The sequence below is a fragment of the Perissodus microlepis genome, chromosome 13 (genome assembly GCF_051167445.1).
Source record: "Perissodus microlepis isolate ML-2025 ecotype Zambia chromosome 13, ASM5116744v1, whole genome shotgun sequence".
NCBI classification, from domain to species: Eukaryota; Metazoa; Chordata; class Actinopteri; order Cichliformes; family Cichlidae; genus Perissodus; species Perissodus microlepis.
The window spans coordinates 15518087-15543794 of record NC_140473.1 but is presented as its reverse complement, the minus strand read 5'-3'; the positions used below and the strand labels follow the sequence as shown (position 1 = coordinate 15543794).

Genomic DNA, 25708 nt, shown 5'->3' with positions numbered 1-25708 from the left:
CATTAACTGGCCAGAAAGTGAAAAGACAATATGGCCAGTAAATAAAAGGTAAATTCAGTTCCCAGGGTATGTTGAATACAGGAAACATGGGAAAAAAAAGTATAAATAGAAAAATAAATACTGCTATGCATAGTTTACAAGTGAACGTAGTGTGGACTTAAACAAGATCTGTTTTCTACTAAATGACACAAACAGATGCTAATAGGCTTTAATGCACGGTCTAGTGTTAAAACTATTGAAAGAATGAGGCCGTGTTAATGCAGACCCATCAGATCCTTCAGTTCACTAAAATACTGAAATAGGAGGCCCAAAACTTTAAAACACTGGTTTTCAAGGTTCAAACAATAAGTGTATGATTTTAAACTGTGTGCGCACATTACTATTTTTTTTTTCTCTTTTCAAGAAGTGGTGTGTATTTCTGACACAGAACTGACAATCAGTTCAGGACTTTTTGCATAGATGTAAAGAACTTTGCATGTTTACGATGCAAATGTACCAACAAAGCAAGAAGAACATTCTCCTGCTGAGAAAAAGTAATAATAGTAATAATAATAATAATAATGATAATAATAACAACAACAACAACAACAACAACACCAAAGGTTTGACATTTGAATTGGGTCCACAAAACAGATCTCCTGCAGTCCACAAAGCAGAGACAAGTCTGCAGCACGGAAGCACTTCACAACAGAAGCTTCGTGCAATTCAGAACATCAAACATTTTGGGCTTAAAATTGCCAAGAGGTTAAAAATCCATCTTGGAGACAGACTAAAAAACAAAAAAACAAAAATAAAACTGAAGACTACAGCCTTTATAAAAGCAGCATTTACATTACGTCAGGTGTTGCTTTTACTTTTTCTATGGACAAGGAATCTCAACTAACATGTCAAGAAAACTCCTGCAGTGAAACCATTCAATCTTTCAAAAAATAAAACAAAACAAAAAAACCCAAAACAGCCAACTGGTGAAAATAAACCTAAAGTTGAATATAAACCTAATCCATGCACTGATGCATAGAACTTTGCAGTCCTTCAAGTCAAATCATTGTATTTATAATCACTCGCCCACATAAGATCATTTGTAAGGCTACATAGGGCAAAAGGGCATCGCCTCTGGGTTTCTGTAGCTTATTGGGAAGACAAAAATCCTCATCTGCATAGGTGAGGTACTTAAATGTCAGGTATGTCTTTGGTATCGTGAACAATGTTTCAGTACTGGAACATGAACGAGTAGGAATGAAGCCCCAGCAATAACTGCAGACCTAAGCGAGCTAGTTAGAATATGTCAATTAAATTTTACTTAGAAAAAAAAAAAAGGGGGGGGGGGACACTGGTTTGTGACGGAAATGTCCAAAGAAGGAAAGTCCCAAAGACAACGACATCCACATGTATTCCTTTCATTACTACCATACATGGCAGAGCTTTTAGTTTTCTTCGGATGACAGACAAAGGCAGTTTCACATCCTCTTTATGTTGTTTGCTTGAGGTGTTAGGTTCTTCCTCTTAGAAGAAAGAATAAAATCCCATGTCCCATAAAAGGCTGTGAATATGACGGTTTTTATTCAAAAGCTATACCAGCTGGTTTTGTTGCCCTCTTCTAGATAATCTTCTATTACAAAAAAAAAAAAAAAAAATTATCCACTCTGGGCTTTCGTTAGAATATAAACCTTCATGGTCCAAATCCTTTGTGGTACATGTGACTACCCCCCCTCCAGTAGAACCTGAATGCTGGCTCTGAACCTTTAGCCATTCTTATCCAGTCTGCCACAGTAAATATTTTTAGCCCAGAGAACCTTGTGCGGCAAGAACCAGTCCCATTGGCACAGTCGGCGTATCCCGGTTTCTTTTTTCAGTAATGAGGCAGAGAGTAAACTGTGTTCAAGGCTGCCAAGGTTTCCTGTCCTTGCCCTTCTGATCAGGAATATGTTTGTAGCGACATTTCTCCCCAAAATGGCAGCCAGTGGTTCTCCAGAAGTAACACTCATCTCCGTTAACCGGGCCGCGTCTTCGGGGTCTGGGTAGAGACACACAGGTTGCACATTAGTTATAAAACTGCAGTCCTGTTGTATGATTATTATTATCATCATCATTATTTTTCTTAACTAGAGTTTTAAAAAGAGCAGCCAGTTAGCTTCTCACCCAGCAGCTGTGCCTCCCTGCTGTGTGACAGGGAGGCAAGTCTTGAGTGGAATAGGAAGGGACCTCTGAGTGCGGCGGTCAGGATAGCGCACCACTAAACGAGTGTTTTCAATACAGTGACCCTGTGACAGCAAGCACATATGCACATCTAACCCCACGGCAATAACTGGTGCTATGAAAATAATAATGCTGACAAAGGAGAAACAACAAAAACGCACTTACATTTAGTTTCTCCATGGCACGAGCAGCCATGCTTGCATCCCTGAAGTTAACGAAGGCACAGAATCTCTCATGCAGCACACGGATACTCTCAATCTCACCATACCTTCAATACAAGGAGACACAAGCAGACCAGTCAACAACTGCAGTTTTAACTTAGCTTTCCACATTTTTCGTATAGGGATATTGTGTTTAAATGATAACATTTTGTACCAGAATAGGATCTTACATTTTAAAAAGGTCCCTTAAGTGTTTCTCAGTTAATTCAGTTGTCACATTTCCCACCCAGAGGGATTGACAGGGAGTTCTGCAAGAGAGAGAATGTCACCAAGAGTGCTTTAAAAAAAAAAAATAAAAAATTAATTCATCAACAACTCTATTTTTGACTGCTCAATCACGGTCACCTACCCTGGTTGCACAACAGATGAATCTGTGCTCCCAGCTGCTGCTGAGGAAAGAAAAAGCATCAACAAGAGAATACATCGGAAAATCTGTTGTATGATTTTTGCTTAAAACTTATTTGATCCAGAAGAAAAACTGTTGGTCACTTTTTTGGCCTTACCTTTGGCTGCTTCAGAATAATATGCCAGAACACCCTGCACTGTTGAAAATCTATCTAACAGCAAGACACTCTGCACTTCTTCAAAGCCCAGTTCCTGAGGAAGAAAGAGAGAAACTCAAATTACCACCACAAGGGTGTATGCCATCCGTCTGCCATTTGGCAGAGACTTTACAACCATGGCTGTGTACACTTGATCCTTGAACATTATGGTATCTTATCCATTTCTTAGTATGGCAAAAATAAAAATAAAAATTTAAAAAATAAATAAATTGTGTGTTGGGGTGGTCACAGCGACCTTAACCTCTGAGTACAGAATCCAAGCAGATCATTGCCAAGTGCGAGTAAATGTGCCAAATGTTTACCAAAAAAAAAAAAAAAAAAAAATCCCTTTAAAGCAGTCCTAATACAACAGATTAACAAGAAGTCGACTGATTTTAGTTCACTGTGACCTTGACACCAAAATTCCAGTCGGCTCATCGAGTAAATGTTTGTGCCAAAACGCCTCTAATAGTGGAAAGGAGGAACTTGAAAGACAAAAGAAAAAAAAAAAAAAGCACTGCCTTGGGTCACAGCTGTCATTGGGAGAAGGCATACAAATAATACGTGTCACATTTACAGAGCTTTTGTGTGTAGGCGTTACCATTAACTGCAGCACTTTGCAGTTAAATAGATTATTGACAGCCTCCTCGCAGTCTTTGTCCAGCTTCAGCACCTGCTCCATAGCCTTTTCTGCCTCACTGTACCGCTACAACACACACAGAGTGAGTGAGTTAACACTAATGCTTAACGCTTTTTCGGTAGATTATTTACTCGACTACAAGCTATTACAAGCTTGTACCAACCTTCATGCCCATGAGGGCGCTGCCCTTGCGGAAGTATCCTTTGGGCCAGTCTGGGGCCAGCTGAATGGAGCGTTCAGCATCTGCCAGGGCCTGAGGATACTGCTCCAAGCAGTAATAGCAATAAGAGCGATTCCCAAAGAATCTACACGACATTAAAAAAATAAATTAATAAATTAATTAATTAATATTATGTGAAATGTGCATTTCTTTTGTAATGCCCAAGTCGTGACCACAGAAGCTGTACCTGTAATCTTTGGGATCACATTTTATGGCTTCTGTAAACATAATGGCTGCTTGTGCATACTGCCCCTCTTGCACCAGCTTTATCCCTTTTTCTGCAGGACATAAAGATTTGTTTTTAAACATTCCCAAAGGCTCAAATGACCGCAGTGCTGTATGCTGACATGCTTTCAGAATGAATGTGTAATCAATGTCCTCAAAGCCTTTGTTTCCATTTCCATGAATAACTTTTAAAGTTTCAATTCTTTACCTGTCAGTGATGCACTTTTCTTGGTCATGGTGCCAGTTCCATTTGTCTGAACAAAACAAAGAAGAAAAAAAAAAAGTATATATATATATATATATATCATTTTCATCACTTTATATTCATGAAAATGTGTATTTACACTACAAACACACACACAGCTTTCATCAAATCTTTCATGGTCCATAGTCCACTTTCCCCACATATCAGACTTTGAACTAACACAAGAACACCACCTCAGCAAGAACTATTATATATGGGCGTTTTTGCTATAGCTGCTTCTCTTAGACCATCTGTTAGCATTCACCTCTCTCCTGGCTTCATTCTCCTTGTTTTCTTTGGACTTTCGACTTGATCCTTTGGGTTTGATATGGCTAGCAGCATTTGCAAAGAAGGCACTGCTGACATCCCACTCTGGCTCCTGTGGGACACAAAGTCAGACACTAGTGTTAAATCATGTGCCATCCAGGCCTACAAGCACACAGGCTTTCACTAGAAACGCTTCTATTAATTCATTGTCTTGAGGCCTGTGATGATAGCTAATGACTAAAAATAAAAACAATGGCTTATTCACACATGGATAATAAACTAGTGCCCCAACCTCCTCAGCAGATCTGGCTTGGGTCTCCTGATATCCTGAAGGAGCAATAGCAGGAGTAGCAAGATCTTTAGAGCAGGCCTCCGATTTCCCCTCCTTCTCTTCTTTCTGCACTCCTTTTTGTGCCCTTTCCTTCTCGTCTTCACCCCCAGCTTCTGCTTCGGAATCGCTCTCGTCTAGTTCAGATTCTGCACCTCCATCCTCTTCGTCATCCTAATGTGGAGGAAGAGCTGAATATTTAGATTTTCACCCCACAGAGGCTAAAGGAGGGTGCACTTCCAAGGAGAATATTAAAATCTTTACCTGTTCAGTGTTGTCATTTTGCTTATTTTGCTCCTGCTTCTTACGTTTTCGACGGCGCTGAAATGAATGCACAGGTACACTTTAGAAAACGAATGACATCCTTTGACATATAGATTTCCAGCAAGATGGGCTTTTCCTCTCACCTTCCTCTTGGCTTTGCGTCGCTCTGCCTTCCGTCTTGCTTTCTCCTCATCACTCAACTCCTCCTCTCCATTTAATGCATCCTAGAAAACCAAACATTCAGAACAATGGATCATTTATGTCCTCATCCTTACAGTCCTCGCTAGGTCCTGTCAGCCTGACACCAATTGTTTACCTGCGCCATGGTGGCACTTGGGTCAGGGTTTGTAGCACCACAGTCCATCTGCTCCTCCTGGACCACAGGACCTTCAGGAAATACGCAAACTGAAATCATCATCTGAGATATATATATAGCTACACTCTTGTTCCTATGAGCCACACTGTACAGGGAGTGCAGAATTATTAGGCAAGTTGTATTTTTGAGGAATAATTTTATTATTGAACAACAACCATGTTCTCAATGAACCCAAAAAACTCATTAATATCAAAGCTGAATGTTTTTGGAGGTGGTTTTTAGTTTGTTTTTAGTTTTAGCTATTTTAGGGGGATATCTGTGTGTGCAGGTGACTATTACTGTGCATAATTATTAGGCAACTTAACAAAAAACAAATATATACCCATTTCAATTATTTATTTTTACCAGTGAAACCAATATAACATCTCCACATTCACAAATATACATTTCTGACATTCAAAGACAAAACAAAAACAAATCAGCGACCAATATAGCCACCTTTCTTTGCAAGGACACTCAAAAGCCTGCCATCCATGGATTCTGTCAGTGTTTTGATCTGTTAACCATCAACATTGCGTGCAGCAGCAACCACAGCCTCCCAGACACTGTTCAGAGAGGTGTACTGTTTTCCCTCCTTGTAAATCTCACATTTGATGATGGACCACAGGTTCTCAATGGGGTTCAGATCAGGTGAACAAGGAGGCCATGTCATTAGTTTTTCTTCTTTTATACCCTTTCTTGCCAGCCACGCTGTGGAGTACTTGGACGCGTGTGATGGAGCATTGTCCTGCATGAAAATCATGTTTTTCTTGAAGGATGCAGACTTCTTCCTGTACCACTGCTTGAAGAAGGTGTCTTCCAGAAACTGGCAGTAGGACTGGGAGTTGAGCTTGACTCCATCCTCAACCCGAAAAGGCCCCACAAGCTCATCTTTGATGATACCAGCCCAAACCAGTACTCCACCTCCACCTTGCTGGCGTCTGAGTCGGACTGGAGCTCTCTGCCCTTTACCAATCCAGCCACGGGCCCATCCATCTGGCCCATCAAGACTCACTCTCATATCATCAGTCCATAAAACCTTAGAAAAATCAGTCTTGAGATATTTCTTGGCCCAGTCTTGACGTTTCAGCTTGTGTGTCTTGTTCAGTGGTGGTCGTCTTTCAGCCTTTCTTACCTTGGCCATGTCTCTGAGTATTGCACACCTTGTGCTTTTGGGCACTCCAGTGATGTTGCAGCTCTGAAATATGGCCAAACTGGTGACAAGTGGCATGTTGGCAGCTGCACGCTTGACTTTTCTCAGTTCATGGGCAGTTATTTTGCACCTTGGTTTTTCCACACGCTTCTTGCGACCCTGTTGACTATTTTCAATGAAACACTTGATTGTTCGATGATCACGCTTCAGAAGCTTTGCAATTTTGAGACTGCTGCATCCCTCTGCAAGATATCTCACTATTTTTGACTTTTCTGAGCCTGTCAAGTCCTTCTTTTGACCCATTTTGCCAAAGGAAAGGACGTTGCCTAATAATTATGCACACCTGATATAGGGTGTTGATGTCATTAGACCACACCCCTTCTCATTACAGAGATGCACATCACCTAATATGTTTAATTGGTAGTAGGCTTTCGAGCCTATACAGCTTGGAGTAAGACAACATGCATGAAGAGGATGATGTGGACAAAATACTCATTTGCCTAATAATTCTGCACTCCCTGTATTAAAAAAATAATAATCATCAGAATGTAGCTAGATAAGGACACACTTTTCTTCCCCCCACCCCACTCAGCAACATAGCTTGACACACCATTTAAAATTTCCTTCCCTGTCAGGGGAAAAGGGAAAAAACTCTCTGTGAAAATGCATAGTGTAATATGAGACGAGATGGGCAGAACCATCATTTAATATGACCGCACGCTTCTCTTTCCTTTACTCATTTCAGCCTCTATCAACCAAGAAAAGATTAAAAGCAAGCAGCAGGCATCCCCTGCAGCAAAGGAGGGTACAAAAACTCTGTTCCAACATTTTCAAGTTACCTTAATGTGTTATATTAAAGAGTCCTCTGTGTGTTAGGTTAGCCTGTCTCATTTATATTCCGGTCTAACCACAATGACCAGTGGTGATGTGCCAAATTTTTAAACAACACTGGGTGGAGACAGGAAGGATTATGCAATCCTTTCTTATATGAACCACCAGGAAAAGCATGTAAAATAAAATAAAGGAAACAGAACTGAAAATTGCTCAGAGACGCCAAATCAGGTTGTTTCTTTGAGGTCTTTGAGAGGCATTTAGTAATAATTATCTTTAGCACTGCCACAAGCCCGCCACACAACACATACAGCTGCCCTGAGTACTGCTTTCTGAGAAGCTGGAGTACTGAGAAGAGGGGAAAAAAGGAAAGCCACTGCTCTAAATGTGGGATTTTGTGTACATACGCTTGGGGGAGGGGGGGCAGCTTATTTGATCAAGCCAAAACTGTAGTCGTTTAGGTCAAACTGCAGCAGACATACGACAAGACAAAAGGAAGCAAAGTAGTGGGCTACGCCGGAATACATGTGGTGTCATGTTTCTATTTGATCAGCAAAGATTTCCAGAGAGTGACAAATCCCATACTTGGTCTCTTACTCATGTTGTGACTTGTGAAGCACTGACAGGAGAGTTTTACACTTTACATTCAACTGTTATGAATTTCATACAACAAAACTAGACACACCAAGTAGCTACTCAACTTCCTGATTCCGTGTATGCCTGTCCTTTAGTGGTGCCGTCCACATTTTAAACAATATGCAAAAAACATAAGAAAATAAAAGTCATTGTAATTGTATGGAATTGGAATTCCATGTGAATTCAAGTACATCCGGGGGGGATGCGTCTTCACATATAAATGTCTCTCACTGGCTTTGTTAAAGAGCCAGTCTGTCATCACAATGCGCCTCCAAGGATGCATAGTGACAGCAAGGAATTTCAGTTGTGTGCGCCTGACTCACTGCTCAAATGTCAAGAAATAAGCACTGTTAACAACTCCATCTCATTTGAACCAGGCCGTTGGTAAAACTTTTACCATACTGGAATGTCCTCCAAAAACATAAGTGATACAAGATCGGTAGACACGAGCAACAAAAGAGGCTCTGTTTCTTCACTTCAAGGAAATTTCCTAAATTAGTGTACAGCTGAAAGGTGAGCTCTTTCCACAGGAATGCAAAATAATCACGTACCGTCACAGGCTGGAGGACTAACAAGAAAATAAACTGCACAGGTCCACACTTTTCTTCACGAAAGCATGACCTTATTATTCAAACAGGCACTGCTTAATCATATGCCAGTGGTTTTAAGTGGTTGTGTAAACCAGTTAAACACAGAAACATGTAAACAATGTAGGAAATAGAAACGATCACACGTTTTGTTTTGTTTTTTGCAGAGTACATGGCTGCGAGGCACAAATGTTCTGCGTGAGACTGAGTGAAGACAACTGCATTACATCAGAAATCAACAGAAGAAAAATCATTAAAGATCTCAGGGGAGGTACACTACAAAGCCAGTTTGACACAGCAAAGCTTTCTTTGAATTAGCAGGTTCAACATAACCCTAGTGTGTACTGGCATAAAAGTTATGTGAGCACACAAAAAAAAGCGTTAGCAAAAAAGTAAAAGATGGACCGGCTGAGTACCACCTCCTCTAAAATGCTAACAGAGAGCTCTGAACAATACAGAAACACTATTACAGCTAAAAGCAACATTGATGCAGCAGTCTATAACCACAATGACCCTCGTTCACCTCTCCAGGTATGGCTTTTTATCCACACCTTCACTCTGGGAACAGTTATGAGAATTAAGCATATGCACCACCTACAGACTCTCACACTACCACTGCAAAGCCAGTAATGGTTGGAGTGGCAGGAAACCAAGTCTATAGCACTTTAACTGAACTGCTTCATCAGTGAGATTACTAACTGACGCTGTTAAAAAGATGCTAGAAATCTGTCAATGTTCTGTAGTATCTAAGCTCTTTATTACACCTTCACAGAGGTGTATGGATCTGGATCTAAGAATGAAGGAATGCAAACCAGTCTCTTTTGCAAATAGATATTCCCCTACTTTTGGATGTTAAACTGGGGAATTCCCACATTCACATATTAATAAATAAACATAATTTGAAACTGCTGCCTGCTACAACACATACTTTATTCATCCCATTTTGTTTGTGTGTATTTCTCATCTAATATTCCCACGCTTTCCATAAATGCTAATAAGATTACTCACACCAGATGTGTACTCCTATACTCCGAAGTAATGCTAAAGTTGGCAAGGCATGCCTAAAAGTTTTTAAATGTCGATGAAGGTGTGTAGATCAGCAGCTGTAGAGAGGAGCCACACATAAGCAAACCTGTTAACATGTTAAGCGAAGAAGAGGAACAACATGTGGGAACATAACACGTTATTTAAAGACATGTTTTAAGCTCATACAGTACTTTCAATCTGCGTATAAACTCGTTCTGTGCTGTGGGGCTTGTGCCCCTATCTAAGACATTGTTATCATACTAACACGCACCGAAGAATGCATTTATCTTTGTTTTGCTTTTTTATAGCACACATTACTTTATCTCTGTCTTTTATACTATGGTATACTTCAGCTTGTAAACTTTATAACTATTTGCTTCGTGAGCGAGAAAGTGTAAGAGAGCGTTTTGGATTTTCTGAGAACTTTTTCTTTTTTTTTACTGCGCAAACTTGGAAGCGGTACAGGCGAGGGTGTAACTGCCAAGAGAAGTTTCATTGTTTGACCAAGAGCTCAGTTTGATCATTAGAATAACACAAATGGGAAGCAATATCACAATCACGTCGTTTATGTAACTCACGAGTTAGCGGTCCTCCAAATGTGCCGTGTCACACGCGTTTCGTTATTACGTCCGTGAAAGATCTAACCAGTTTAGAAAGTTTCGAAAAGTGGGAGAGAATTCTTACCGCTCCCGAGTCCCAACAGCCTGCATATATCCCTGGTGATTTTCATGAGCGCAACCATCCAGCATTATCGTCCTAAATAGCCCATAAACGTGCTCGGCCAAACGTTCAGGTTAGCACGAACACGTATCTAACATTGGGACAATCGGTATCGAATCTGCGGGAATCTTTGGTGGTTTAATCCACTTCCTGAGCGTCTAACGCCGACGTTGGGTCCACCCTGACTGGCGTCTTAAAGGCACAGGACACTGTTATTGATTTCTAAACGGCTGAGACCTTATCAGAGAATGGCTTAACAATGGACCACGTGTTTAAATAACGTTAACAGCGTTAGGTTTAATATCTAATGCAATAGCATGTTTAATTATTATAATGATTATAAACAGATACAAATATTATAAGATACACTCATTTACTATCCACTAACACAACTTTCCCAAAGAGCCACATGCGAAACTAATAAGTTGATTTAAATTCTGTTGAATATTAATTTTATGTCATTGTTAATTTATTGGGGCAGTTGTGATAAATTAATTATTTAAAAAATTTATTAGTTAATGGCTCACTCATGCTGTAATTGACTATGTGCGCGTTAGCATATGCTACTTCCGGTGCGGAAACTCCTGTGGGGAGCTTTGTTTCCGGTGTCCTATTCACGCCCTGTTCCAAAACAAGTTAAGCAAATGAATGAATCAAGCGGCGATTTACATTTCTATAGATGTCTTGGGCATTTACCCAATATATCTGTAAATGATGTTCATCGACTTGTCGATATTTTTTCCCATGTCTCAGAGCAAAAGAGAAAAGGGATTCAAATGTTATATTTCTCAGCTGTCCCTCGTTTATCGCGGGTGTTATGTTCTAAAAATAACCAGCGATAGGTGAAATCAAGTAGCCAATTTTTTTTTTTGACGGTGCAAAACGTTTGGTGGACATCGTGGACATACAGTACTGCACTTCAGGGTCTGCTAGCGATCGATGCAGCGATTCTGTACTGTACAGGAGAGACATCACGGAGGAGATCGTCTGCAGCGATCAGGACGCAGGACACAATGTGACGTAAAATCCAAATTTCATCAACAAGCTTTGTTAAATTGGAAATTAATGTTTAAACATAACTTTAGTCCCCACAATGTTCCATTGTGGAATAATAGGGTGATATTCAATCGGGGGAAATCTATGTTTGTGGAAGAATGGATGACAAAACAAATTTGGTCTGTGACACATATAATGGATGAAAATGGAGATATACTTGAATTAAACAGGCTTAATGAGAAATATGACAGGAGTTGCTCGTTAGAGCTCTATAAAAAGGTTTCACAGAATATCCCAACAGTCCTTGTAAATACGATAAAGAACAATTTTTCAAATATACAGACTCCAAATTTACATAAAGTTAAACTAGATGGTCTTGACTTGGTTAATGGAAAATGCAATAATCAATTTTTGAGGAGGTATTTGGTTAACACCTTATATCCAGGTAGGACAAAACATTCACTCGTCTTTAAAGATTATAACAAATCTGAGATCTCGTTGATCAGAACCAAATATTTAACATTTCCAATTCCCCCCAAATTTAAAGAAGTCCATTTTAGAACTACAAAAAATATTTACCCCTCCAATGAATTTATGAGAGACAGATTTAAATTTGTGTTAGACAACTGTTATATTTGTAAAACAACTTCGGAAACAACAGAGCACATGTTCTATGGATGTGTGACAATCCAGAATTTATGGAAATCTCTCCATGTCCTAATATTGTCCCAGTATGGGTATATTGATTTTTGGTCTTTTCAAAATATTCAAATTGGAGTAATCCTTAAGGACAAAAATAGTGAGTTTTTAGTTAACAATCTCATTATTATAACAAAGTATTACATACATAAATGCCGATATGCTAAATCCCCCCCTTCATGGCCTGCTCTTAAAAACGACCTCTCCCTGTTCCGTAAATCTCTTAAGCTAATAAATAAGCCCCAAGCAATCAAATTGCATAGATTTTTAGAAGAGTTTGATTTTTCTTAGCCCCTCATTTAAGTTATGTGTCTTGTTTATGGAACCTCACTTTTAAAGATTTTATGATCCCCCTTGTCTTCTTTATTTCTGTTCCTTATTTTTCATTCTTTTTTTATTGTTATTTATTTTTGTATTGGTTATTCATCTTTTTATATTATTATTATGTAGATGTGTGTATTTGGATGTGTATGTATGCATGTGTATATGCATATATATGTATATGTATATGTATACATACATACATATGTGTGTGTATGTATGTATGTATGTTTTCTTTCAGTTATTGTCGATTTCATTGTGGTGTACAGGAGATGTGATTCTGTTCTGATTGATTTAAAATGTCGCTTGTCTCTTTGAGATTGTCATTGTTATTGTTCTAAATAAAGTTCATTAAAAAAAAAAAAAAACAAACAAACAATGTGACGTAAAAAAAAAGGTGCAAACTTGCACTAAAGCGAGGTGAAAGGTGAACCGCGTTATTAGCGAGGGACCACTGTAATTTTGAAGGTAAGTCACAACATACCCTTCGTAAATACTAATGTATAGAAACCCTTACCAGCAATCATTCATTTTTTGTGTGGCTTTTTTCACGGTTTGTTAACATGCTGTGTAGGTGTGTACTTGACTAGCTGATATCGACATAACGGGGAAACATCTGGTTTGACTATTCTTCACCTGTAGTTTGAATGCTGAACATTTGCCTGTTTAAATCATAAGACCAGTCACTATACAGAGATGTGCTTCTGAATGTGGACGATGTGTCTTCTGCTGCAGTAATGCAGTTCTGCTTGTGTTGAGTGATGTAAACAACTGATCGATCTAAACTCTTTAAACGTCAAAATTGATCATTAGATTTCTTATGACACAACAGTGGTGAGTGTTCCCACCTTCTCCTCTTTGTAACTTAATGCGATCTTTCCGTTTTCGAGTTTTGGACATGATTTTGGAGTATATCTTCGCAGTAGCGATTGACCACAAAGTAAAGCTACCGGAAATGTACAACCCCACATCCGGTCTCAAACCAGGAAGTTAGCATTTTCTCGTGCACAGGGTCAATATAATCTCAGTGTAAATGGATGTATTTTTTAAAGAAGAAGAAGAAAACCCCCAAGAATATCCTTTCAGGGTGTGGAAAAGAAAAATCAACTTTAATTTGCATTAATAAGAGTTTAAGATATTTCTAAGCTGTTAAAATGATTTTAATAACCAACAAAAGATACATAGTAAAAGATTGAATTTAAAACCGATTAGGTCACATTTTGTGAGTTATCCACCATTAATTTCAGGACAGGACAGGGCATGTCTCACAACAGAAAATTATTAAAACAGAATTGTATATTATAATGTGGGTAAAATACAATTGCTTCAAGCTATTTCTTTTGGAAAACACCTATGTTTTAGTATCATAACACTCTAAGCTGTGACATCAGCCCCAAGTGAAACAAATGCAACATAAGAAACAAACAATCATACATGGTTTAAAGGAAATTAGACATGGCTTCAGTTTATTTAAAAGTATTCAAATAGAGTAGTAAAATGTTCCTTTGTGCATGAGTATCATCACTTCACGGTTTTTGGTAGTTTAATTAAAACAAGAATTAGTTTTTCTAATAATACGTTTGCATTCAGTTTGCTTTGGTGGCATCAGTAATTTTCCGCTGGCTCACAGGTTGGTGTTGATTTTGTGTTTTTCCACTGGTAAACCTTTCACGTAGCCTTCCTGTCCAGACCTGTTTTATTGCGCTCTACTTGTCGTTTTTAATCCCATGTCATTTGTATTATTACGTCAGTCAATTAACTATTAAATCATAATGATCTAATCATAAGTTAATCTAACAAGTGACTGGTTTTTGTTGTAATATGACATTGATTTTTTAAACTAGTCACATTCACTCTAAAGAAATGTAGTGCACAGATAAGCGGACCACACATTGATAATGTTATCCGATAATGCCCTCAGCGACGTTTCAAGTCAGCGATGACGGTAAGGGCTGCATTCCAGCCAGGGGAACCCATCACACCCCCACCTGAAAATGACATATCGACATGGAAAAATTAGCCATCCTGGCCGTCATTTATCATCAGCAGTGAAGGCATGGGCACATCTTAAGATCAAAGGTTCATTAAGTGTGCTCTCTAAGACCAGCTAACATTGTATTTATTACTGTACAACATAATAAACAGCCTTATTTGCAATTCTGTGTTCAGCTGAGCATTAAAAGCAAACCTGGATGACAGCCACTGCCACACAGATAGAGCCCTTTAATTGGTGAGCGGTAGTCTGCGAAAGAGGGCAAGGGTCGTGTTAAGTAGAGCTGGTCCAGTGACATTGATCCATGGAAGATATTCTGTAAAAACAAGACCAAAAGTTTAAATTTCCCTTTTGTTTTTCCTTCCAGGGCTATAAGTAGAAAAATAGCCTCCCTTGTGGTTAATTACTGTTTTCTTCATACAAAGGTGCTGTAGTAAAGCTGCCTGTCACCATTAACTGCTTATACAACAGCCACGTCTCAAAGTAGGCAGTTAATGACTGAACACTGAAAATAATGCAAATGACTTCCTCATCCAGTGAACAGCTGACTGTGTCAAACAAATAAGTGGCGTGTCAACATTCAAAGTGTTGCACAGTGCATAGTATCTACCCCTCCAGTGAGCCCAAAGATCCTCTCCAGGTCAGGAGGGGCCAGGATGTCCCTGCCCACCACGGACTTTTTGAACCCAGGGGCGTATTGCTCTACCCAGTCAAACACTGAGGAGACAGAAACAGACATCCTTTTCACTCAAACACATTAATCAACATACAGGACATTTAAAGAGTGCAATTCATTTGAATACTTTAATAATTTTGGAGAAAATATATTCCTAAGATTCACCAGTCAATTTGTAAACTTGACTCATTGTTCCATTTAGTAAGAAAATGTCTAAGAAAGTTCCCGTCAGTGTCATTGAAGCCTGGTACAGTGAGGCTTTAGAGCTTGAAAAGAAGGTAACTGGACTTCTTTAGGTTTTTTAAAGAGGGTTTAGGTCTCATCCAGGAGGCTTCTTCAGGTATTAAATGCTAGTAGGTTTTATCCCATACATGAGCCAAGGTTTGACAAAAGGTGTGGCTCACTACAACCAGAGGTTTCAGGTGAACTGGAACATCATGCTTTGATAGTTCCTCTGATAAACCTGCTACATAAGTGATGACAATGTGGTTCCATTTGTCATTCTGTTTCTCCCTTGTCGGTTTCTCACCTTATTTTCGTGCATCTTTGCTGATTTGATGAAGGCCCAGTTGGAGTAACCACATTTTTTGGGAGTTTTTTTTACTTGTATGTGCTCCATTGTTTCCCTTTCTGGATAAGAGGGAACACTTTCTGCCTGGTGTTGCAGGTTCCTGATCACCCTAAGTTCACATTTCAGTAGGTGGTGGGAGTTAAAGAGTAGCTACTGGTGTGTGTTTTCGGTAAAGTACGATTTTGAGGCTTCCATCCTCCTCAATGCACACAGCCAGAAATAGCAAACTATTCATCTTTGTATCTTCCCTGGTAAACTTTATGTTTCTATCCACTGAGGTCACATGAATACTGAAGGCTTCTACTTCTTGGATTTTGACCCAGGTGTCATCCACATATCTACTGTGGCTAGGTTAGGTGCTATCAATTTGAAAGAGCCAATGAGCTTTACTTTTAACTTCCTTCATGGAAAGGTTGGCTATGGGAAGTCCATGGCAGTACCCAACCCCCCACACCAAAAAGATAGTTGCATTTAACATACATGCTGCTGAGGTAGAAGTCTAACAGTGTACAAATCTGATCGAGGTAAGGCTGGTTCTGTTGTGTAAGGAGCTGTCTTGCTGTAATCAGTTTCTCACAGTCGCCACTGCCTTGGTTGCAGGTATATAAGTAAAAAGCAAGACCACATCAAAGGACACTATGGTTTCATGTAGATTTAGTGTACGTTCAAGGCTTTTGTTTTGAAGTTAGTAGAGTTTTTGATATGATGCGATGTTACCCACAAGCACAGCTGAGATGGTGAAAAGGTGCTTGGAAATGTTGTAGGTGGCTGGGAGGTGGAACATCTTCAAAAAACTTCAAGAAGTCCAGTCACCTTTAAGATCTTAAAACTACTATGAACTGGATGACTGTGAATCTAAACAAACATACTGCCATAGTAAGCTAGAACTAAATCTACCAGCAGTAAACATGTTTGGCACGCTCAAAACATTAAGAAGTCCAGAGAGTGGAGCATTTGTGTTTCTAACCAGTGTCTGCAAATGCCTCCCGGTCCTGGTCTGTCCACTCCCTGCCTTCTATATAATAGGGGGTGAATTGGGTAAAAAGTGACACCACATGGCAGCCAGGGGGAGCCAGAGTAGGATCCAGCACAGAGGGGATGGTCATTTCCACCATAGGCCTACAAGACCAGAGGAACATGATGCAATGAGATGATGGATTGACAAATATGTTGGATAAAGATTTTTTAAAGATATATTTGGGTGATAATGTTCAAGTAAGTGCTGACTGTGAATTCTTTTATCCTTAGCGGGATGTAAACATTAACTAGTTCAAGCGTAAGTAAGTGTTATCTGTGAGATAAGGATACTGCACGTGGACTACTTATGTGAGTAACCTGGAAAAATATATGTTGAAAATACATAAACTAAAAAAATTGTATTAAACTATATGAGAAAGGATATTTTATTGTACAATCTCAAAGGTTTTAAGGTTGAAATGCTAAACATTCACACTACTCACTTTAATACGTTCTACCATTTGCAACTACACAGTTAATCCCTTATCTCATTAACAAGCACCTAAAACTTTGCCCTGTATTTTCCAGTTCACTAAGAACTTTACATGTGCACTGCACAAATCTGTGCTTGAACATTAACTAAAGCTAGTTTTCTTTTCTTCCCCAGAACATCCTTTGTAAGCCTTTGTAAAGGCTTTATTCTATTCTATTCTATTCTTCCCTCAGTGGGACATTTCAGCTTGATTTGGCATGCACAAATCTGACATGTTTAAAAGAACACTTATGCGAAGACATGTTCACCTTGCTGAAGGTCGTTCATATTTTGCTTCCTTATATGCTGTTTCCAAAACATCCACACTTTCGCAGTTCAGATGGATTGAGCACTGATGGTGTGGTCCAGGTTTATCACCTGGTGTGGGAGATGCTAAGAAGTTTGGCAACTTGTCTACTGCCACTGTTAAAAAAAAAAGAAAAAGAAAGAAAGAAAGAAAGAAAAAAGAGATCACAACAGGTAAAATGACATGGAATCAGTGTATGTGCTTCATTTTCTTTCATTTTCTTAATAAACTTCAAATTTTGGTCGAGCGTGCAGAAGACATGCACTTCTGATGACATCGCACTGGAAGCTGAACAACTGTTGAGACCCAATTTCTTCATAGGATTAAACATGTGATACAAAACCCACCAAAACAAACCATTTTTCCAAAGATGACTAAAAGATGTAAGTTTTTACCTCAGTATATTATATTGTGAGTCTTAACTTTAAGTTCTGATTGATGAAAGACTCACCGTTGATCTTGGTAACAGGTGAAGTGTAGTCGATCTGGTCTACTGCTTTGATGAATTCTGAAGAAAGAGCAGACTGTAGTGATACAAGAGGTCAGAATAAGGGACTTTGTTCAGAGCTTTGCTTAGAAATGATGTTCAGTTTTCTGAGTTACCTGTGGTGTCAGGTTTTTGAAGGTAATATATGGGGTAGCATTTGATAAAACAACTTTACTGTGGATTTCTGTGCCGTCCTTTAGCACCACACCCTTAGCATCACCATCTGAACCAACCAGGATCTGGCTTACATCCTGCCAAAGATAAATGCAAGAAGTTAGGGAAGCTAGAACATAATTTCCCATGAATCCATGAAATAAACAACATCAAATCAATGTGATTACCTTTTCTGTAAAGATGTCAACACCATAAGATCGAGCAGCACTAGCAATAGCCTGAGACACACCTCCCATGCCTCCTTCTACATAACCCCAGGCACCCTTTTCCTTCTCCACCTCTCCCATCACATGGTGCAAGAGAACATACCTGCAAGTCAAAACCATCAAGTCACTTGTAATTCTGTCCAGCTAGATCTAAGATTATGAGAGTTTGGTTGTCATAGGCTGCTGTAAAATGTGTCTCACCCACTGCCAGGATTACTAGGACTGGTCATGGCTCCTATTACACCATCAGTAGCCAGAGTGGCTCTCAGTGGCTCAGAATCAAACCACTGAGTGAGAATCTTTCACACAAAACACACGTTATCTATGCAATCTAAAAATAAGAGGAACTAATGACTTTGTTTAATCGCTAACCAACCTTCATTATTGGAGCAGTTACGATTTCATAGAAGTCTGGAAGGTTTTTGCCCAGTTTTAGACCTTTAGATTAAGAGCCGGAAATATTAATGACTAAATTAATGCAGTATACAAATTAAGTACTTGCTAAATAAGCTAGTATTGGAGAATAAAAAATGTTTAAAAAATAAATAAACCAACCCACCACATCTGAAGATGGGCATCAGTGTTTTAGCTGCAGCCACCCTCCGTCTCAGTGATCCAGAAGTGAAACCTGGAATATCTACAGGTGGAGCATCCAGGAGAGGGTTCATAGCATCTGCTAGCCTCTCCAAGTGTGCAACAAATTCAGGATAAGCCTGTATGTATGTTGAGGAATAGGTGAAGATGTAAGTAAGCAAAGGTGTGTGGGATTGTATCACATAGAAATAAAGGTCCAACAAGGCAAAGAACATTTTTTTGGATCAGCCTAAATGAACAATTACTTATTATGTTTATTTTCAAACCTAAATCACCTTAGCATCCTTCTGTGAGAACTTGCCGATCTCCATCTGGTTGGTGGCCAGATCTGAGCCCAGAGTGAGAGAACGTGGAGGAGCACCTCTCACCCCTTCCTCCAACATGGGGGTGAAGGCATGGGGGTCTCTCATATACACCTTCAGCCCATGTTTCTGAATTTGTAGAAAAAGGGGAAAAGAAATGATGAACTGCAGCGAGGCTGAGGACTGATATTATCTCATGATATCTAGAATCTTTCTTTGTGATTCTGGTTTTGTGTACCTTGAGCTCCAGGTCTCTGTATATGTGCGGTCTTAACAAACTGAGCAAGTAGGAACACCTAGAGAAGCGGAAACCTGCAAACCAATGTAATTTCTCTTAGAGGAGTAAAATTTTAGGTTACTTGCATAACCTAAGGTTCCCAGAGTAGCATGAGTGCGATATCCCCAGCACGAAAGGTTGCCTGGTAAGACGACTCACTCATGCTACTCTGAGAACTGGGGTTACGCAAGTAACCCAACGTTCTCTTTTCAAGCATTTGTTTCGATGTGTCACCATGGGAAATGGAGACTCCCGTATTGCCAGACAATAGTTATCTACTTTTATTTCAAGCAATCATGGCAATATATCTCCACCAGCAGTGGCGGTCCTAGCCTGTTTGGCTACTCCCTCTGCCCCCCCCCTACACACACACACACACAAAATATAAAGCTGTTGTACACACACACACATATGAAGAGAGAGTATGCATAGTATGGGGTTCAGTTTGAAAGAAGCCCTGAAAGAAGAGAACTATTTGTGCAGGTGGAAAAGAACGAGGCATGCTCTGAGCATGTTCACTCTCTCCTCTGACAGACAAACTGTCATTTTGATTGAGTCCAGAGATAAACTGGGGAATGTTATATGTTGTACTGGAGCCAACACAATCTTTTTGCTATTTATTATGAAGCCCAGGTGAGCCACGCCAGAAAGAGCCAGTCATCTAAATATGTTGCCAGATGAATGGCCCCTTGTCTCAGCAGTGCTATCGCCACTTCTGTGAAACAAGCAAACACTTTGGGGCTCAGTGACAGACCAAAAGGAAGCACTTTGTAACAGACACCCCGAAGAGCAAATCTTAGATACCTCCTTTGTGGAGGGTAAATGGGAATGTGAAAATATGTGTCCTTCAGGTCGATGGAATTGAACAAGTGGGCAGTGGAACATGCTTTATCAAACAAGAGTGTGTGCTTGTAAGGCTCAACACGGAGACAGAGCCTGCTGTTGCTGAAACAAAGTCTCCTTCCTCAGCAGCTTGGGTGTATGGGCTCCATATGCGTATCAGCGTGGGGTCGATGGGGCAGCAGAGCCCTTACAACACACTCCAGAACATGGCAGGTGAATGGAAAATATTCAGCTTCTCCACCTGGGGTAACAGAGGAGGCTGTCAGGCCATTCTCTTCTTCCTCCCGGCATACTGACTGACAGGCTGTGTGGGTTAGCCCTTCAGTGGCCTGCCCTGATCTCCTGCCTGAGTGGGGGTACTGGTGGTGGCTGGGACTTCCTTCGTTTGGAGATAGCAAATTGAGTGGGAAGCCAGACGAACACCTGCGTGAAGGTCTATCTCGGGGCAGGAGCAGGTGTTGACTCAGTTTTCCGGGGGAGGCAGAGCCTGAATGCCTCATCCTCTCTCTCATATTTCTGCTGAATATCCCATCAAGCACGATCGGCATGACCAAAATGTCCTCCTTCTCCCTCTCTGACAGGTTTGTCAGGTTGACCAATCTGGCTCGCTCGTGCAACGCCATCATCCCCATGGATTTTCTTGTGGCTTGGACTGCGCAGTGCTGCATGCTGAGTGAAATATGTGTGATCACAGTAATTTCTTCCCAGACATTTGGGTCAGGTCTGGTTGCCATGCCCCCACATAGCACTGGCTGGTAGGAAACAAAAATGGGGGAAACATTCAGTGCCATTACAGCTAAAAGCCACCGCTTTGTAGGCCCTCTCAGTCATGATGGACTGAAAGCGGTCTGCCTTCGATGGAAGTATGGGGCTCCTGGAGGAGGCTTTAGCCAGCCATGAATGGAGGTGGCCTGCAACTAGCGGCTCCATGTGGGGCATACAGAGTAGGCCGTGCTTCTCTATGCCCTCAAAATCCAGGGAAGAAGGCCCTTGCATGGCGGTTCTGCTGCTGAACGGGAGGCCCTCCAGGAGGCAGTTACCTCTTCCAGCAGCACCAGGAAGACTGGGAGACTGGGAGTTCTCTTCAGAGAGCCACTGTGGCTAGGCCCAGCTGTGAGCCCCAGCCTGTGGTTCGGTTTCCGTGACTCCCTCCTTGTCACCACCAGTGACCACTTCCAGTGGTATGACACCCGATCTATGGTGACGATTTGGGTTCAGGAGAAAACAGCTATGGGAATTAGCTAACACTCCTGTCTGTGGAAAGTTAAGCTAGTTAGCCCTAGAAGGTTGAGATGTGGCCCAAAATGAGAAGAGGATTGTGAATAATGCCTATGTAGTAACCAGTGATGTAACGAGTAATCTAACCAATTACTATTCCTATCGTTACAACGCCGTTACCGTTACTAACAAGAAAATGCAGCGCAGTCGCATTGCTATTTTTCAACAAACAGATGGTTGAAGCTGTGTTCAGCTTACCGCATCTTATATCAGTTGCACGGAAGTAGCTGTCTACGTAAGTAATCTGGGCGCTACAGCTTTAAGCAGCTGCGCGCGCCCCCGACGGCGGCAATCACTTTCTGGCAGACGATCACTTTTTGGCACAACACCTGGAGCTAAGGGGCAAAACAATCGCATGAGTGCTGCTGTTTGACTGAGGAAGAATCGTGCTAAGCCAATCACAACTACTTTAAGATGACAAAGCAACAAGGTGATATATACCAGTTTTTAAATTGTGTTGATAGGCCACGTAAAACCAGAGTCATGATAAACAATATATACGCGGCGTTTTTTCCTGAATAGTTTCGTCCCGTTTACTATCTAAGGACAGCAAGCACTCTCTGCTTATGACCAAACAAAAAAACAGCCCATTTGTGTTGGTGGAAAAATGCACCATGTCGACCAATCAAAAATAATATGGCAACATGACATTTGGTTGTTTAGGAAGAGGGGGAAGTTTTAGGAGTGACGGCGAGTGAGAGAGAGAGAGACTGTAGAAAAAGAGAGAGAGCGAGTTTTGAGATGTGAGAGATCTGTGACGTTTAGCGTGTTTGGGGTGTGTAGTTAATGTGTTGTCTTGTGTAGTTAGTGTGTAGTGTTGTGGATAGTTTTGTGTTGTGTGTCAGAACAATGAGGCGACTGCTGTCTCCAGGTAAAAAACAGGAGTGATACACCTGCTGCTGTCAGACCTGCAGGTATCAGGCTGTGATGTTCTCCTTTAAGGTGGACAGAAATTATTTTTTTGGAGTCGCACAAATAATTTGTGCGGCATCTTATTGAATGCAGAACAGCTGATTGTTATGTAAATAGTTTGAAATGGTTATTTTAAAAAAAGGTAAAAGGTAAATGGCTGCAAATAACTTTGTTGTTTGCAAAACTTGTGCATAGGATTTTAAAATTGACAATTGCATTTAATTCCATTTAAAGTTATGGAAGTTATGAAATATGATTCAATAAACATGTTTGTGGTTGTTACAGTAAAAAATATAACTTTTTCTGCTCGGATTTTATGTTTTCTGTCTGATTTTAGATCAATTGTGTTAATACAGTATGTCAAAATGAAACCGTAACTGTAAATTCAGGCACGTGAGGTTGTGCTGAAAAGAATGATACCAAACAAGGCAAAGTAAATAGTTTTTAAAGGTGTAATGTAGAGGTAAAATCAAAAGTAGTAAAAAAATGGCCAATTATACCCTGGACCCCAGAGGGTTAAACATTTTTTTAAAGTAACGCAATAGTTACTTTTCAAGTAATTAATTACTTTTACAATATTGTAACTCAGTTACTAACTCAGTTACTTTTTGAAGAAGTAACTAATAACTATAATTAATTACTTTTTCAAAGTAACTTGCCCAACACTGGTAATAACGTAAGCTATTTCAAGGTTGGTGCCGATCAGGATTGGTGGACTAATTTAGTATCTTAGGAGGAGCATGTATCTTAGTCACTAAGATACATGCTCCTCCTTCTGAGGAATACACAGGAAGGCACATCCCATAGTGAGACATCGAAACAAATGCTAGGAATGAGAACAGTACGTGACATAACACACATTTAATAAATATTAAATAAAGCAATTACCAGTAAAGGGTGAGTTCACCCAAATAAGAGAAAACCTGTATTTCTTCAAACAATTAGATAGTTTCCATAAAAATCAGTGTGTGATTGTTCAATGTCACTGTGACTAGTTTTTCAGTGGAGGAAATTCTTGCACCCCAAAATTAATAAACGTATTTTAAGTTTAAGAAGCAGAAACAAATATATACTTTTTCATATTTAATTGAGCTAGAAGTCAATCCTACCAGGGAAGATTTCCTCTGAAACAGCTGCACCTCCCAGCACATGTCTGCGTTCCAGCACTGCTGCCTGCAGACCTCCCTTCTGAAGATATGTAGCCTACAGGCATACAAAGCACACATCACCTTCACCACAGTACTGAAACCTTACTGCAAAAGCAGGTGTTAGGAAGTAAATATGTAAACTCACTGCCACCAGTCCGTTGTGTCCTACAAAGAGATGTAAAATACGCAATTTAAAACCGATTCCGAAGTTTCAAAAAGTTGTTCCATAATTAGGTTTTTAAAATATTTTGTGTATACAGTGTGCCCTGCAGTAATGAGTTCAAAGTTGAATAATTAAGATTAAACTATGCACAGCCGTAAACGGAGTAAATTCAGTTATCTTGGAATGCAATATTTATTTTACTACGAAATTACGTTATTTATACTACAATCCTACAAACTCAGATTTATCGTTTTTGCAAAATCTATCGCCCGTTATTACAGTATACATCGCTCTCTGCATTTCTTTCCTACAGTCCACAAATCTCACCTCCACCGATGACCAATGCGTCGTAGTTTGATTTTAAAGCAGTGTGACTTGACCTGGAGCCTGTCACTGTACCCGCAAGGGTCACAGCCCTCCACCATCGGTTAACCAACGCTGCTGGAGCCATGGCAGGAGTTTGGACTCTTCTACTTCAATCCCTCCCTCTTTTGTGGTGAAGTAGATCCGGGTTTCATACTGGAGGCGACCCTTTATGGACCTCATCAGTTAGGGAAATAGATACAGAGATATGGAAGTAAACTATAGTAGTTATATGATGTATAATGGTTCACTTCTGACGTACTGATAAGAGAGGGAGTGAAATGACACATGAACTTTGCACAGATAGCTAATGTGGTATTTCTGTCACATGAGGCAGTTTTTATACACTTATGGCCCGTTTGAGTTTACGCTGTTACAGTTAAAGTTTAGTACACATCCTTCTTCTGCCCTGATACTGGCTACGCCCATAGCAGAAATACAAGGATACATAAAATACATTTTAATGTGGATATTTATTCGATTTAAAGTCACAAAATGACCAAAGTAATTTAAAAAAAGAAAGCCAAACGTGTTGGTGTTATTCTGGAAGTGAACACATGGTGGCGGGGTTGTTCCATTAATATCAGGTTCACAGTTCGCGTCAGCACATCGGTAATATGCACTGTATGTACTGTACGTACAGTTCAAAAGTGGGGAGACTCACTAGCGAATTGAAAAGAGCAGCATTGTATATTGTTTTTTATTTTATTTTTTTATTTTATTTTTCTTACAAGGATCTTGCCTCTGCTCCCTGCTTCAATTTAAACACAGTAGCATACTTTCAATATCAAGTCACAGGACACATTAACATTACCTCTAATTCACTGGTTCACTTGTTTTGAATGTTTTTGCTGGGCATAAATGTGATAAGCTTAAAAACAAACAAACAAGCAAAAACTATGAAGCTACATTCTCTGATTTCACTGGGATATTTTAAAGGTTATGTTCATTTATCTCAAACTACTATTGCAAATGGTTTTTTTTTTCTTAATTTGTGATCATGTATTATCTATTATCTATATGGTTCTTTGTAAACAGGTCTCTCTTGAAAAATAGATTTTGATCTCAACTACAACCTGTTTAAATAAACAATTTAATAAAAAATATTAAATATAAAGTCTTTCTTGCAGAACTTGGGAATTTGCAAAAATCAGATTTTTTTTAGTATGTAAAAAGCTGAAAGGATTAAATTGATTAATTTAATTTAATTTAAAAATTCAATATGAAAAGTATGATAATCCAGAAGTGTCATCAGTCTTGGCTGGTTTGTGGCTGTATTTGAGTTATCTCACTGTACGGGCTCACATTAAGAGCTTTAAGATGAGCTCTTAACACAGAATAGTTTCCTAGTGCTGCTGTTGAGGATGTCATGTTGGCCTAGTGGTTCATTCACCTTGCATTAATGGGATAAGAGGCCATACATCATGCTATGAAACAATCCAGGGAGTAAATGG

The 25708-nt window shown here is 39.8% G+C and overlaps 2 protein-coding genes across 3 annotated transcripts; both read right to left on the bottom strand.

Annotated features, from left to right (window-relative positions):
• Positions 1-817: 817 nt before the first annotated feature.
• LOC146374921 (uncharacterized) lies at positions 818-10628 on the bottom strand. Of its 2 annotated transcripts, none has more exons than XM_084949046.1 (16): positions 10420-10628; positions 5464-5534; positions 5291-5371; positions 5148-5204; positions 4848-5057; positions 4554-4667; positions 4253-4298; positions 4007-4097; positions 3763-3904; positions 3561-3665; positions 2921-3014; positions 2767-2806; positions 2588-2665; positions 2362-2464; positions 2140-2261; positions 818-2014 (listed from the first exon to the last, which is right to left on the bottom strand). In XM_084949046.1, the coding sequence occupies exons 1-16, from the start codon at positions 10475-10477 to the stop codon at positions 1879-1881; spliced, it is 1548 nt and encodes a 515-aa protein (XP_084805172.1). In that variant the 5' UTR covers positions 10478-10628; the 3' UTR covers positions 818-1878. The 2 variants fall into 2 exon arrangements, with proteins under 2 accessions (XP_084805172.1, XP_084805173.1); XM_084949047.1 differs by having other exon boundaries at positions 2767-2803.
• Positions 10629-13567: 2939 nt separating this feature from the next.
• On the bottom strand, positions 13568-24392 carry pyroxd2 (pyridine nucleotide-disulphide oxidoreductase domain 2). Its single transcript, XM_084948802.1, has 16 exons — positions 24219-24392; positions 23874-23893; positions 23690-23783; positions 19509-19582; positions 19244-19399; positions 18934-19087; positions 18751-18812; positions 18576-18673; positions 18336-18477; positions 18111-18245; positions 17959-18031; positions 17470-17623; positions 16679-16830; positions 15075-15181; positions 14660-14780; positions 13568-14459 (listed from the first exon to the last, which is right to left on the bottom strand). The coding sequence occupies exons 1-16, from the start codon at positions 24340-24342 to the stop codon at positions 14389-14391; spliced, it is 1737 nt and encodes a 578-aa protein (XP_084804928.1). The 5' UTR covers positions 24343-24392; the 3' UTR covers positions 13568-14388.
• Between the last annotated feature and the right edge of the window lie 1316 nt (positions 24393-25708).

Coding starts and splice junctions, on each gene's coding strand:
- LOC146374921 (XM_084949046.1), bottom strand. CDS start 10,477: ATGGTTGCGCTCATGAAAATCACCAGGGATATATGCAGGCTGTTGGGA. Junction 5,205..5,290: donor GACGCAAAGCCAAGAGGAAG/GTGAGAGGAAAA, acceptor CATTCATTTCAG/CGCCGTCGAAAACGTAAGAA. Junction 3,666..3,762: donor GCGCCCTCATGGGCATGAAG/GTTGGTACAAGC, acceptor TGTGTGTTGTAG/CGGTACAGTGAGGCAGAAAA.
- pyroxd2 (XM_084948802.1), bottom strand. CDS start 24,342: ATGGCTCCAGCAGCGTTGGTTAACCGATGGTGGAGGGCTGTGACCCTT. Junction 19,583..23,689: donor TTCAGAGGAAATCTTCCCTG/GTAGGATTGACT, acceptor ATTGGTTTGCAG/GTTTCCGCTTCTCTAGGTGT. Junction 18,246..18,335: donor TTGACATCTTTACAGAAAAG/GTAATCACATTG, acceptor TATCTTTGGCAG/GATGTAAGCCAGATCCTGGT.